The sequence below is a fragment of the Oryctolagus cuniculus genome, chromosome 3 (assembly GCF_964237555.1).
Source record: "Oryctolagus cuniculus chromosome 3, mOryCun1.1, whole genome shotgun sequence".
In the NCBI taxonomy this organism is placed as follows: Eukaryota; Metazoa; Chordata; class Mammalia; order Lagomorpha; family Leporidae; genus Oryctolagus; species Oryctolagus cuniculus.
Window position 1 is genome coordinate 34,189,860 of NC_091434.1, and position 14,568 is coordinate 34,204,427.

At 49.9% G+C, this 14,568-nt stretch overlaps 1 protein-coding gene across 4 annotated transcripts in view; it reads right to left on the reverse strand.

Annotated features, from left to right (window-relative positions):
* NRP2 (neuropilin 2) overlaps window positions 1-14,568 on the reverse strand; it is a 117,386-nt gene that overhangs the window by 63,426 nt on the left and 39,392 nt on the right. For all 4 annotated transcript variants that reach the window (XM_008259015.4, XM_008259014.4, XM_008259017.4 and 1 more), the window contains exons 4-7: window positions 13,022-13,252; window positions 11,521-11,676; window positions 9,657-9,826; window positions 7,719-7,874 (exon numbers count right to left, since the gene is read on the reverse strand). In XM_008259015.4, coding sequence (XP_008257237.1) covers window positions 7,719-7,874; window positions 9,657-9,826; window positions 11,521-11,676; window positions 13,022-13,252 — 713 coding nt within the window. The remainder of the gene's footprint in view (window positions 1-7,718; window positions 7,875-9,656; window positions 9,827-11,520; window positions 11,677-13,021; window positions 13,253-14,568) is intronic.

The window sequence follows — 14,568 nt, forward strand, 5'->3', positions numbered from 1 at the left end:
GCCTTAGTCCTTACATATTGTCTTTCACCCAAAGATATCAAAGTGCAATTTATGAAAATCCATTTTTAATGAAATATTAAGCAGTTTCTATTTCTCCTGACCCAATGGATTTATAAGGTCTCAGTTTTTCTCCCTGCATCTCCCCTATTTATAGCTGGTAAATGCTATCATATATTATGCATCTTTATGACTTTCTCAATGCTTCTGTGGCTTTAGAATCACCCTTCATATGTTTTCTGATCAAATTCCCTGAGATGGATTCTTGGCTTCCAGTCTAGGCATTGCAAGGTAAGGGGTTATGTGCATAGGAAATTATGCCAGGAAATTGGTTTTATTTCCTATTCCCTGCCGACTCACTGAATCACTATAGGCAAATCAATAAACCTTAGATACCCTGGTTTCTCCTTCAGGACAATAAAGCTGATAATAGGCATGGAGATAGAGACTGAACTTAACTTGCCCTCCCTGCTGGCTCCTAGGACAGATGTCAAAGTGGCGGTGAAGTCACAAGAAACAAATGGGCCTTTACACACTTGAGTGAGTTCAAGTTCTGCAAGCTTGTGACCTCCAAGTCCCATGTTGAGGCTGAAGATGTTCACTCCCCAACTTTGCAGTGAGGTCCCTGGTATTACCTAAATGAGGTGAGGCTTTGGCAGACAGATGCAGTCCCTGCCCACATGCACTGCTCCAATCTGAGCTAGGCTTCAGTATTCAGCTCGCACACACCTGTCTCTTTACTCCCGCCAGGATGACCTACTGTTTACTTCTATTTTGCTGTAAATACCTGAACTCTCTCAGCTCCAGGGACAGCAAAGGAAAAACAATTCAAAGACAACACAGCGCTGGAGCCCCGAGGTAGAAATTGTGCATGAGATCTTCTTCTTCTTTTAAATAAATCTCTCTCTCCACTAATACATGTTCCATGGCATCCAAAGTTCTACTTGGTGCAGACACTCAGGAGGAGAGAACAAAGCAGGCAGAAAAGAAAACGGTGGCAGGAACAGAGGGCAGCACCTGGGGCAACCAGCAGCTTGGATTCAGAATCAGTCTCAGAAGCAACTGGACCCACTCATCCCAGAACCGAGAGCCTGGCCTGCCTCTCCCATCACCTACCCTTGCATTTTCTCTCAAGCCAGCCATCAAGTCTACACATAAAAATAAATGCTTAATCAATGAATGCCATCCGTCTAATTAATTTGTTGCACCAAACAGGCCAGGTGGGACAGGGGGTCTGTGGCACGGTGGGGGTGGGGAGGGAGGTGATATTAAGGTAATGGGCAAGGGTTTGTCCTGTTTGTAAATCATCGTCTTGCCATTTCTCTCTTAAAACGCTTCTTTCAAGACTACAAATGTTTTTTTTTTCAAAGCTGCTTTCATTCTAGTGGGAGTGGGAACCCAGCCAGATAGAGTCAGAAGGGATGTGTCTGTGTGTTTATATATATATAAATGAGAGAGGGAGATGGGAAAGAGAGAGACAGATGAAACAGAGACAGAGACAGAGACAGAGAGCAGGGAGTGCACGCAGAGCTGGGAAAGGCACAGACGCCCCCTGACAACCAAATGCTTGTTCATGGCTGTGATGACCTCCGCTCGCCTCCTCCTTTACTTTAAGGCTGTTTTTGTCATCAGGCAATTTTTTTCCTGCCACAGAGGGGACGGGGGCAGGGCGGCTTCTCTCTGCGGGCGGGTAGCGGTGGGTGGACGTGCGCATCCCCATCTGTGTGTGCCTTGTGGGGCCGCTAGATTTAATGCAGGATTAGGTTACCCCCAGCGAGACGCTGAGCCCTGGAACACAGCCTACTAACAGGATTAGGGTTTCAGGATTTGAGACAGGAAAGCACCAGGGAGGAGCTCAGGGACCCGGGGCTGGAGGAGAAGATGGGGTGGGGGAAGAACACCCATCCCATGGCCAAGGTCCTCCTGGCAAGACAGGGAGGGAGAGATACAGACACCCAAGCTAGGGGGGTGGTCCTCCATGCCTGAAAACCTCCTAATGGGCATTCGAAGGTATTTTTAAAGGGGTACCCCTAAGTCCCATATGCATGAAAGACAGCCAGGGAATAGGGCAGGAGGCTTGGAGCATGTGCACTGCCACATGCTTCTTCCAATGTAGCCTCGCAAACCACAGAGCAGGCAGAGGAAGACAGCAAATGGCACGGCAATCCACCAGCAAGGCCCTCATGCCAACGCTCACCTAGGTTTGCTGGAGTTGGGCTGAGATGAGCTTTCCATCAGCCCTCCACTACCCCTGATGAGCTCTTTCCCATTGGCCTCTGCAACACAGCCTAGGCCTGGGGGCACGAACAGCTCAGGAAGGCTGGCCTCAGCTCCGGGAGACAATTCAGCACCCATGGGACTTGGGTGATGCCAGGCCCAGGAGCCTGCTAGAAAGAAGGTTCAAGCTTATGTATAATGAAATTTTCCCCTGAGCTTTCTAAGTGGAGAGGCTAAAGGTCTGATCTCATCCCATGGCAAATGGATAAGGGACAAACTTAATTACCCAGGGCACTGGATTCTTCTCAGTTCTAACTGAGGGGGAGCAGGTAAACAGAAGGACTTGAACTTGGAAAGGGCATTGGCTCTCTTCAGAGCACGCCCCACCGTGGTTAGACGAGGCAGTCACGCCCATGGTTTTGGAAGGCTGATACCCATTACCAGCTCAGGGTTTGAGTCATTGTCCTAACCTTAGCCACAAAGCAATGAAATGACTACCACAAAAGGAATACAGGCAAACCAGTCATTCACCAGGAGGCAAAAACAAAGTTTCTTCTGAAAACATAAATTCTTAGTTGGAGTAATCATTGCATCCCTAGTGGAGAATGAGGCCGAGTGACATTTATCTGAGGTGACTGGGGTGCAGGCCCATTGGACTCAGAGAAAGGTCTGGGTGACTTATCACAGTCCCTTCCAAACCCATGATTTTAAAAGAGGCAGATAAGTACCCCATGGGGCTCTTGTTACTTTTAAAATTGATAACTTGCTTCTGTTCAAGAAGCGCTTTGCAGGCCTAATACATTAATTATATCTGCAGAGAGGCTTCCATCTGCAGATCTCAGGGTGCGCTGCCAACAGAGGCTGCAGCACCGCTCCATCTGGGTGGACAGAGACACTGAGCGTGGGGCTGTTCAGAGTCACACAGCACATCATCAGAGGAGACCCGAAAATAGACGTCACGTGCTTCCAACTGTCCGCCCACAAATCCGGGGATAGGGTCTTCTCATTCGTTCCTTCTCTCTCTGAGTCTCTGATTTAGCAATGACCTGGTTTAGTTTAGAAAAACAAACATACAGCAGAGGGTTTTTGAAGTGAGGGGTTTATTTGTTTTGAAAGAATATGGTCAGGCCGGTGCTGTGGCGTAGCGGGTTAATGCCCTGGCCTGAGGCGCTGGCATCCCAAACGGGTGCCGGTTCTAATCCCGGCTGCTCCACTTCTGATCCAGCTCTCTGCTATGCCCCGGGATAGCAGTGGAAGATGGCCCAAGTCCTTGGGCCCCTGCACCCGCGTGGGAAGCCTGGAGGAGGCTCCTGGCTTCGGATCAGTGCAGTTCTGGCTGTTGGGCCAGTTGGGGAGTGACCCATCGGATGGAAGACCTCTCTTTCTCTCTCTGCCTCTCCTCTCTCTGGGTAAATAAATTTTTAAAAAATATGGTCAAATCAAACACGTGGCAACTTCCTTCAACTTTCCATCTCCACCTTCTGTGACAGGGCCCTAACCTGTAGTGACAAGCCCAGGGCTCTAAGCCGAGCCATGCTGTGCAAACCCGAGCTGCCTTCAGAGCTCCATGAAGCGCCTGTCTGGGAACGCGTGCCCCTCTCAGCCTCAGACTGAGCGCCTGGGAAGCCCAGCTCCCTCTGGATGCAAGAAGAGGAGCAAGGACCTGTGCAAACAGACTGTTGACAACAGCAGCCTGGAAAGCAAGGCCAGCTGCCTTGCCAGGGGCTCCGGCATGCCCCAGTCCTTGAGGCAAATCCTTTGGTCTTTGAGAGTCCCGGTCCCACAGCCTGTGAAATGCCTTGACATCCAAGGGAAGTCAGTGCCTGAGGGTTCTCCAGGACCCTTGGTGGTTGTCATTACACTAACATGATGAGCTTACTGCCACTGATTATGGGCTAATTCCCCAAACTCCTCACCCCCAATCAGGGTGGAGAGACTGCCTCAATCTTAGCTCAAATGTCTTCCGAATACCTGAGAACAGCCCAGCAATGCCATGGCTAAGGGCTGCATAACCAGAGCCATGTCGATAAAGGAGATGCCCGGATTTACCAAATGAGGGAGAATGGCCCCTGCCCCTGTCCTGACACCAGCAATGGCAGCAGTGCACACTCACTGACTCAGTCTCTCAGAGGAGGGCAGGACTCTGACCCTGGTCTCCTGCCTGGGAGCTCTCCCTGTCACTCTCCATGCAACTCTCCTGGTGCATGATCAAGCTGCATCACACACACATATGGGACCCTTCTCTGACTGTATTGACAACACCGGGCCATGTCTGGGATGTTGCTAGTGCAACCGGCGAAACTGAAAGCAGTAGTTTCTACTTGTGGCTTCTAAAGAAACGTATGGAAAGCAATTTGTATAATCTAGGGAAGCACGTGGGTTGGATATGGGTTCCATCGGGTGAACGAGCTCTCCGCCTTGTGGTTACGGCATAAATATGCATGAGGAGGGCCCGCCCTATATGAAAATCATAGGTTCCGTATTTACGGCATGTGGAACTGGATAAGGGTTTGGGGCTGCGCTGGGCTGTGGCCTGCGTTACTGGACTACATTTGCCGGCAGCGTTACTGGACTACATTTGCCGGCAGCATGCCTGCCATACGCCAGCAGCAGTGTGATTGGCTTTCTCACAGGCAAACTCATGATTAATTGCTGGATGGACAGAGATTAAGAAGAGGCCGTGCCTTGGCTGGGGAGGCTGGAAAAGAGTTGGGTAGTCTTCCTCGTCTCTCGGCAGCAAGGAGAGTCATTTCCCCACAGGCCCAGGCTTGCCTCAGCCCAGTGTTTTACAAGGGTATAGCACAGCCATCCTCGACCACCTTGACCACTCATTCATCTTGCTTTGCTCCAATTCCCCAGCTCCTGGACTTTGATAAACTGCAATGGTGTTGACAGTGGCCAGGGAATTGAAATCGAGTTCCCACCTTTCTCTCCAAACATCACAACCCCCTCTTCACTCCCTGTACCCCAGAAAGGCATCTGCAGGTCCTCCCCCTACACCGCAGAGCCGAAAGGCTGCTGCCTCCATCTCTGCTTTGCTTTTTGTCTTAAGTCCTATTGTCTGATTTCACTTTCAAGCCCAGCACCTAGCACCAGTTTGCTTGGCTCAGTGCCCAGCGTGCAGCGGCCACAAAGAGAAACTCAGTTGGTAGCACCCAGTGTGGACGAAGCCTCTCCCCAATGCTGCCTTTAAGTGCCTTCCTCACACCACCCCCGCCCCCTTTGTGGCATCTACACAAACTGCAGCAGACTTGACAATCTATTTGGCATGGTTCACTTGACGATTTCAACCCCAACAGCCCAGAGGGATGAGCTGACACACCTCAAGCCTTAAATGCAGATGCCTGTCTTAAATACATGTGAAATCCACAAAGAGATCCACTAAGGAAGGGGCAGCAGGGATCCCACCCGCCTGCCCACCATGCCACGGCGGGGCGAGGGGCTTGGGGAGTGGGGCACGGCCTAACTGGCATGCTTTCCATTTCCCTGCCTCCTTCTAAGTTCCAAGACGATGAAATTACAATGGGGGAAGAGAAAGGGCTTTTCCTCTGCCCCCGCTGCCTTGATTTGGGCACCACTGATTCCTAAATCAAAAACAAAACCCAAAGTCATCCCTTGGCTCCTGGGGAAAGCAATTCAGCCAAGGGTGAGAAGAGAAGGTGAGAGAGAGAGAGACAGACAGAAAGAGAGAGAGAGAGAGAGAGAAAGAGGGAGGGAGAGAATGAATATGCATGTACCCAGCATAAATGACTCTGGAGGCCAGGAAGCCGCGCCCAGTTCTCAGGACTTTCTTCCCTGGGAAATGAATACCAGGGACGAAGCCATCCAAATGTGCAGTGCGAAGGTATTTCCAAAAGCAGATTTCCTACAAATGGTGTTTTAAATAGCATCCCGGGCCATCTGTGTGCTTTTAAAATCAGCTTATGCTACACTATCCCTCTGGCCGGCGCTGCTAGGTCATTGAGCCTGGACAGGGAGAGAGTCAGGTGAGTGTCCGCCTTCTCCCCGGGCCCCAGCCCCTACCCAGCGGCTGGCCTCGCCTGCTGGCGGAGCTTCATCTCAGGTTCTGCCCGTTTCTTACTGGAAAGCATGGGGGGGAAGAGACAGTCTGAGTGGAAAAGGAGCAGGGGGTGGCAGGGACTCAGTCCCAGAGTTCCCAGCACCCAGCTTGCAACCCCCTACTGAAGTCTGGCACCTCTTCCTGAAACCAAATCAATGGTAAACTAGACCTGGCCCACGCACCCAGGTAGGGATGTCTTGCCATTACTAAGCACCTCACTTTTTTCACAGGAGAAATGGGAACATCGTGTGTGTGTGTGTGTGTGTGTGTGTGTATGTAAAAGAGGGAGAGAGATTGATTGATTCTTGGTAATGTGTGGCAATCACGACTTCCAGATGAATGGTATTATGTTACTATGGCAATTTTAACTTAAAAAAAATCCACTCCTTTAAAAAGTCACATTTCCCAAGACTGCCAACATTTCTGGGCCCAAGGCTTCCAGGTGCATGGGCAAGAGTGAGACACCGTGGGGCAGGGCTAAGGGCCAAGGACAGACCCTTTGGAAGAGATCTTTGGCCTCTCTGTCCTTTGATCATTCTCAAGCCAACAATCAGGGGCCCGGTGGAGTGGGAGGCACCCTAGACTCCCTTCCAGGCAAGGGTGAGCAGCCTCTGGAATTTCTAGGACTCCACTGGTCTGACGTGCCTGTAGAGCCATCGGGGCTGGGCTGCCATCACACACACTCTCATTCTGCCCCCATTCAGGTGAGGTGCTAGGGGTGTCAGAGCTGCCCCACAGACCCCGTGGGCCATAAAGCCAGCACACTGCCAGCGGCAGCTGCAGACCCAGAGTGCCATGTGTTCTAAGAAAGCCGAGTGCCAGACAGTCATCCATATGTGCAACAAAAGGCCCGCACCACCCACGCGGACCACACCTCCGCAAGCCACAGACACGGAAGGCCCCAGCCGGGACAATTCAATGGCTCGCTGCTAAGCCCATGGCCAGTTCAGAGCCGGTCCCTGGCAAACGGAGTTTCTCCTCATTATTCATTGTCCCCTTTCTTTCTCGGGGACATTGTGATTCCCTCTCAGGATCTGTGCCCTTTCATTTCCAGACCTCGGCAACTCCTGAACTGCAGTTTCATGTGGTTTTGTGATTGTTAACCCAGCATGTGGAAGGGACTCAGGCCATAAATGCTCAATGAATCCTGTGTGGGGAGGCGCGAACTGGGAGCGCATTTTCCCCTTCATTTGCAGTCAGAGAGCACTCTTCAAGCTCTCTCTCTGCTGTGCGAGAAGAAGCACCTGAAGCCAGGCTGTCGGCAAACGGTGTGTTCCAATGACTTTAGCATAAGAAAGACTCCCAGGGTCAGCGTGTCCCTGGCCTCCATCAATTATTTCAGCCTTGCTCAACAAGGCCACCTCCCAGGTGTGGGGACGCTGCTCTAGTCCCCCACCCCTCCTGCAGTGCTGCAGTGTGTCCCTGGGGTGGGGCATGGACTTACCTTGTGGTTTTTGCCATGCCGGTACACCATCCAGTCCTCACCGTTAGTGCTGACTTCCAGCTTGTAGGATTTGACATAGTAGCCATTCTGGGTTTCCCTGGAAGTTGCTCCCTGTGTCGCAATGGCCGTGAGCATGGTCAGAAAGCGAAGATCCACCTGAGGAAGAGAGGGGGAGGAGTCACCAGGGGACCCCCACGCCCCACGTGGGGCCAGCACCTCGCGTTCCCTCAAAGGACACAACTGGGATACTTAGCTCACAACCTGCATCTGAGACTCACTGAAATGTATTTGTAATCAGTGTCACTTTGCAATTCCATTGAACAGTGAAAATCAAATTAATGTGACACTAAATAGGACACTTTGAAAATGCAACTTGATCATATTTCTTTCTGCTTGCAAATCTGCATGGACATTAGTCAGTTTTTCTCAGAATAACCACTGAGCATCTAGAACTTTGATCCCTTCTTACTAACTGTGGCCTGCCTTGGACGGGGGAAGCGGAAGCTGCATTAAAGGAACAATGGCAACTAATCCATTCCACTCCAGTGCAGTCCAATCCAATCCAACCCAATCCACTTAGAATGCCCTAGTGCAGGAGCCACAGTTCTAGCTGTGTCCCCTCCCCACACTCCCTGGCTCCATTGTGTATTTAGTCGCTCAGGTCACTAGGAGGTCAAAGGGCTTGCAGAGCCTGCCCAAGCAATTAGGCTTATGCACCAAGCCTGACCTTTTCCTCTATGAGGAAGGTGGCTAACATTCCCCCCACAGTGCCAAATCCATTTGGAAATTGCTAGATATCATTCCCCAGTTGCCACGTGCACAGGCAAAATTCAATTCAGCAAGCACTTATTGGCATCTTATGTGTTCAGCATCACTATGCACTCCGAAGGAGGAGGCGGTGCTGTCTGTATGTATGAGAAACAGGTGGATGGGCACAGGAGAAGCTACATGACTAAGGGCCCAAAATAAAGAGTACAATCCACAGAATGCCAGTATTAGAGAACTTCCAGGAAGCTTTGCAGGAGGAGAAGGATTTTTGGATAGGAAGAAAGGAGAGACAGCGACAGATGGCCTTAGGTTGTGCTGTGAGGACCTCTGTGGGCTCCTGGAGTTTCCAAGTGATCTTTCTCCTTCTCCTGTTGTCTGTTCTGTCGTTTCCTTCTTGAAGAGAGGTCACTGTGTCATCTCAGAGCCAGGACAGACTTGTCCAGGGGTCACAAGGCTGTCTGCCATGTGTCATAAAAGCAGTCATTGCTCTGGTATGGAACCAGCAGCTTGCTCTTCCCCTGTTTATTTCTTCCCATGGGATGAGCGCTGGGCCAGTCTGCGGTACAGGACCATTACTCAACAGGAGCTGCACGTCTTACTCAGAAAGAAAGCAAACAATAGTCTGAGACGACGCTGCAGAGCATCTGGGTAACTTGGGTTCTGTTCCCGGTGCTGACATTTTCCCCATGTGTTCTTCTGAGAGCTATGTGCAAAGCCTTCCTGGCAGGGCTCTCGAACAGCAGCCAAGATCAGGAGAAGCTGCCATGCTCAGCTAGCACCTCCCCAGACCTGCCCTCAGGAAGACGCCCCAAGTCTCTGATGCCTTTCTGAGCCAAGAGGTGGCTAGAGAGAGAACTGCTGAGATGTCTGTGGTGATAGGGCAAACAGCATCTTGGCTAAACAATGTCTCCAGTCCTGCTAATTTCTGTAAGGGCAAGGATGATGTCCCTCTCACTCACCAATTTATCTCAGCACATACAGGGTGCTTGGAGCAGTCTTGCTGTGCCTGACATACATGTGTGGAATGAATGAATGAATGAATGAAGTGCTCGAGTATGCTGTGTTCATCTTCTTTGTGTCCTTTGTCTGCCCTGAAGACCCATTCCCACCATACCCCTGTCCCAGCAGTACCTCCGCACTCTTCACACACTGTGGAATCAGAGCATTTACCTGGAGATACTCCTTGTTGGAATCCAAGTTGGGGGTCCAGCCATTGTCATCACCGTGGAGCCGGCTTTGTTGAGGGGTCCACCTCCCATCAGAGTAGGTAGATGAGGCACTGATCTGTTCATTGGCGATCCGACCAGATTCCATTCCCAGAGGGACATTGCATTGGAAGTCTGAGAAATGGAGGAGGTCAAGGGCAGGGTTAGGCCTCTCAACTTGTAAGCCCTGGGACCCTCTTTCTAGGGACAAGTCCTTGCAGGTACTGTCTCATCTTAATGACCCTAATTATAGACTCGCATTTACAAAAACAACTACACTAAGTCAGAGAGCTTGACAACCCCTCTGGGTCTGAAAGAAACTACCTTGGACCTAAAAGAAATTAGGCTACAGATAAATAAGAACTATCATGCAAATGAAAAACACAATCTAAAGCATAAGCTGTTCCTGCTGCAGGCTACGGATGTGCAGAGATGCCAGATGCACCGTGCCTGCGATACAGGTAAACAGGAGATAGACGTGGGGCCGCCTGGGTGGGCTGCTACTCCGTGGGAAGCCTCATTTATTACTGCATACCCAGGAGGCACTTGTGCATCTCTTTCTTTCAACTGTCTCGTGAGTTCTGGCACAGAAGCCAGACATCACAAAGCATAAATACCTGTCTTTAGGAGACCTCTTTTTGAACACACGCATGTCACGCTCTCTTCCCTTGTACCACCTGTCTGGGCAAATTGACTCGGAAGACACTTACTCTGGTCTTGTGCTGCCAGTTAAATTGCTGTTCTTCCCCTGGATGCTAAGGGCAATGATCAATATTTAGGTGTGTGCGTGTTTGATAAAGGACCAGTCATCTTTTTGTAGCATCACACCTATTCTTTAGCTATTTGTAGACCCTGGTACAATTTGCCGCACTGTTCTTTGGTCCCTCAATCTTCATGAGCTCTTTGATGGAAAAAATGAAAGCAAGACTCGGAGCAGAACCCAGAGACTTTGCAGAAGGCCGGGCTGTTGTGTCTATGGTTTTGGAGATGGTGAGCTCTCTACAGCCATGGCAGGGTGTTGTCCGTGTCACCATTCTTAAAGGACTTCTTTGGCCCTGAACATTTGGGCTTTGAAGTAGAAATGACAACATATCTGAAGCACACATCCAAGAGCTGTTGATATGATTCCTAGGCAGATGTGCTACAGTTTCACGACACAGCTATCAGACAGCTGATTTCAATTTAGAGTTCAGGGTCAGAAACTCATAGAACTCACAAGTTCTATGACCTCTGGGGTCAGTGTGGCAGTTTTCAATGCTTTGCCCAGAAGTTGGCACACGGTAGAAACTCCAAGAACTATATTTATTAGAAGTGCGAAGTGAAAGTCCAAGCATATGTACCAGTCTAGCCAGGAAAAGCCTGCCAGAATTATGTCATAGTCAGAGGTGTTTAAAAGCGGACACACACACACTCACACACAGAGAGGTTTAATGTGACTCAGTTTTATGAAAATGGCCCCTAGGGCTTGGAGAGAGAGAAAAATGTCTTCATTTTTCTCCCTGGAGGGGGCCTGTATACAGATCATCCTACCTAACCTTCCTTTCATTCATAGGCAAGGAAACCGAGGCTTGAGAAGCCCTGTGAGTTTCCCTGGGAACGATCAACTCTTGGTGCACATGTTTCTTAAAGAGCAGTGAGCGCCCAGGTCAGCACTGGTTCTTTTCTCCTTCGTCTCTGCCTGGCAAGAGGATGCAGCCCCTGAGTTGGACGCCAGAGCAAATTCTGCAGCGTTCCCATCTCCTTCTCCTGCAGAGGCAGCCTCTCTTCACCTGTGCACCCCGAAGCCCCGAGGGGATGGCAGGACCGAGGTCCTCAGGTGGCCAACTCACTCTCTAGCGGCTCCTGGTGGACCAGGTAGTAACGCGCAGAGAAGCCATCCTTGGCCACCGCCATGTCCGTGTGAAAGGTCAAGGAGAGGATCCCTGTCGACGAACGGAGCTCAGAGGGTGTTTTGGTCCCGCAGTACTTGCCAATCAGAGGGCCAACTGGACATGCAGGGCAGAGAGAGGCAAGCAGAAGTCAAATGTCACATTTGGTTTTCAACACAATCTGTTCCACCACAGTTTGTCACAGTAGAGAATCCCATTGCATGCATTGACATAAAAACCAAAGAACAACCAAAGAAGTGGTTTTAAGAACAATGGCTGAGGCCGGCACTGAGATAGAGTGGGTAAAACCACTGCCTGTAGTGCCAGCATCCCATATGATTCTGGTTCGTGTCCCGGCTGCTCCATTTCCGATCCAGCTCTCTGCTACGGCCTAGGAAAGTAGTGAAAGATGGCCCAAGTCCTTGGGCTCATGCACCCAGGTGGGAGACCAGGAAGAAGCTCCTGGATCTTGACTTCGGATCGGCCCAGCTCCAGCCATTGCAGCCACTTGGGGAGTGAACCAGCTGATGAAACATCTTTCTCTCTCTGCTGCTGCCTCTTTGTAACTCTGACTTTCAAATAAGTCAATAAATCTTTAAAAGAGAGAGAGAGAGAGAGAGAGAGAGAGAACAATGTCTAACATTTTCTCTGTACAGAAAAAAAGCACTTTCCCCAAGTTGGCCTCGTTCTGGTCTCAGCACCCTGGGAGATGGGCTGGAAAGGTATCATTATGACGCCTGTGCTATACAAAAAGAAATTGAGGTCCAGCGAGGTCTTGTGACTGGCTTTTGTTTGCTCACACTGCTAGGAAATAGCAGAGTTGGGACTCAAGCCTTAGCTTTCTGATTAAATGGTATGCTTTTCCTCGGAGAGAAAAATGCATTAAGTCTCCCTTATATTGGAAAATACTTAAAATGATGACAAAAGAGATTCATCCCCCCCTCCAATACTGGCTATGCTCAAGTTCTGTACTGGCCCTTACCCCAGAGGTACAGGCTTCTCTTGGACTTGGGTGATGCACTTTCCAACATCCATGACCATATTGATAATTAAAAATTGATAGCAATAATAATGATGACAACAGCAGCCAAAATATACAGAAGAGTCACAACTAGGTTAAGTCATTCCTCCAAGGTTGCACAGCTGGTAAAAAGCAGAGTGGGACTGGCATCCACTCAGCCTGGCCCTGGAGTCATTCTCTTTGGCTGTAGAGACTAGCCACTTTCTATACTGACAACCTGGGAAAAGAACATCACCTATAGATTTTCCTCATTCACTCCCAAGTATTTATTCTGTCTCCTGTCCTTTCCCAAAGAAAGATCTGCAAGAAAGTAGACCGCCTTTCTGTAAATTCTTTCACACCATCCTTGGTGAAGGAGAAGAAGAGAAAGTCATCATGGGTCACCTAAGAACTCCAAGGAGCGTTTAAGTCAGAAGTGCCCACGACAGTGGTGTCACTCACCATGCGGAATGCCATCCCAGATGTCCAGCCAGTCATACTTGCAGTCTCCCTCTCCCACTTGCAGAGGGTCATGCTCCAGGTCAAAGGTCAGGAACTGCAGGATTATCTCCATCTTGGGTTTGGCCAGGATGGTAAAGGTGCAGTCCAAGTTGTGTGGGTATTTCTCAGGGAACCCAGGGGACTCGATGGTCCCATTGGGGCTGGTGAAGTTTTTGGAACAATCTTCAGATCCTGTATGCAAAAGAAGAACTGTAGCATTAAGATGAAGATGGCTCTGTCTCTCCTTCTCTCTATAACTCTGCCTTTCAAATGCATAAATAAACCTTTTTTAAAAATGGCTTTCTTCATTGCCTCTGTCACATGGGTTATTTAAATATTTGGACCCCAATTCCCTACTCACGAGGTTTTTGTTTCTACTCAAGTGGCCCTTGATCCATATTTCAAGCCCTCAAGTATTTCTCTCTTTAGGATAGGAATCAGGGAAGCACAGCTGGCTCACTCCACACATTAGAGGAAGGGCAGCAATTGGGGAACTGGGGGTGAGGGGCAGAGAAGCGTGTGTGTGTGTGTGTGTGTGTGTGTGTGTTAGAGAGAGAGAGAAGGGGGGAGTGGATTCTCTTGAAAAGAGGAACAGAATCTTCTTTCTCAGCCACTCAGCTGCTCACTGTAGAAATGTAAGTTATTTCAATCCTTAAGGAAGGCTTGCTGGTTGCCAGCAGGGAAAACAATGTTGCCCCTTATTTACTGCTGACCTCAACACTAGCCCCTATTGTACCACAGCCAACTAAGTGTGCCCTTCTCCCTCCAAGATCCAAGGTGCCTCAGGGGAGGGGCAAAGGGGAGCTTGGGTCTCATTCATGTCATGACTATATTAAAACGAGCTGCTCTGTAGTGCGCAGACAATTAACAATCGACGTTTTTAGCCGGTGGATCACAGTGGGGCGCTGGGGATGTTAAAGGCCGCTCCAGCAGCAAGTTGGGAAAAATGCAGCAGTGTATCGACATTTGGAAGGCTTCTGCTTCCTTTGTGATGGGGATGGCCCTGTTTCGCTCCTCCTGGGCGCTCTTGTGTGCTTTCTGGGGGTGCTGGAAGGCATCCTGATTAAATGCGGCACACGCTCACAGCCTGGTGCGAGCTTGGACAGGGGCAGGAACTCCCAAGAGGATTATGGCCACCATATCTCCTGATGCCTCTAGGTGGAGTCCTCTTCAAAGAGCCCTCAATGTGCTTTGCCCGGGGGGCCCCCATTTGCCAGGGCAGAGCCACAGAAGGGTCCCTGGAGCACGGTAACCCAGACCCAGGAATCCACAGATATTCATGGAGCCAGAACTGAGGCCAGGGAGTGCCATGAATCTTGATGCTGGGCAATCAGAATGGATTTCATTCACCACATTCGGATTTTCAAATCAGAAAAGGAAACAGAATTTATGAGGAGGATGATAGGCACTCCAAGCACGAAGAGGGAAAAAACATAGAAATACTCAATAAACCAGGTGTTTACGGGCAGGAAGCGTCCCCCGGGGATGGCACTGAAATATAACGATGT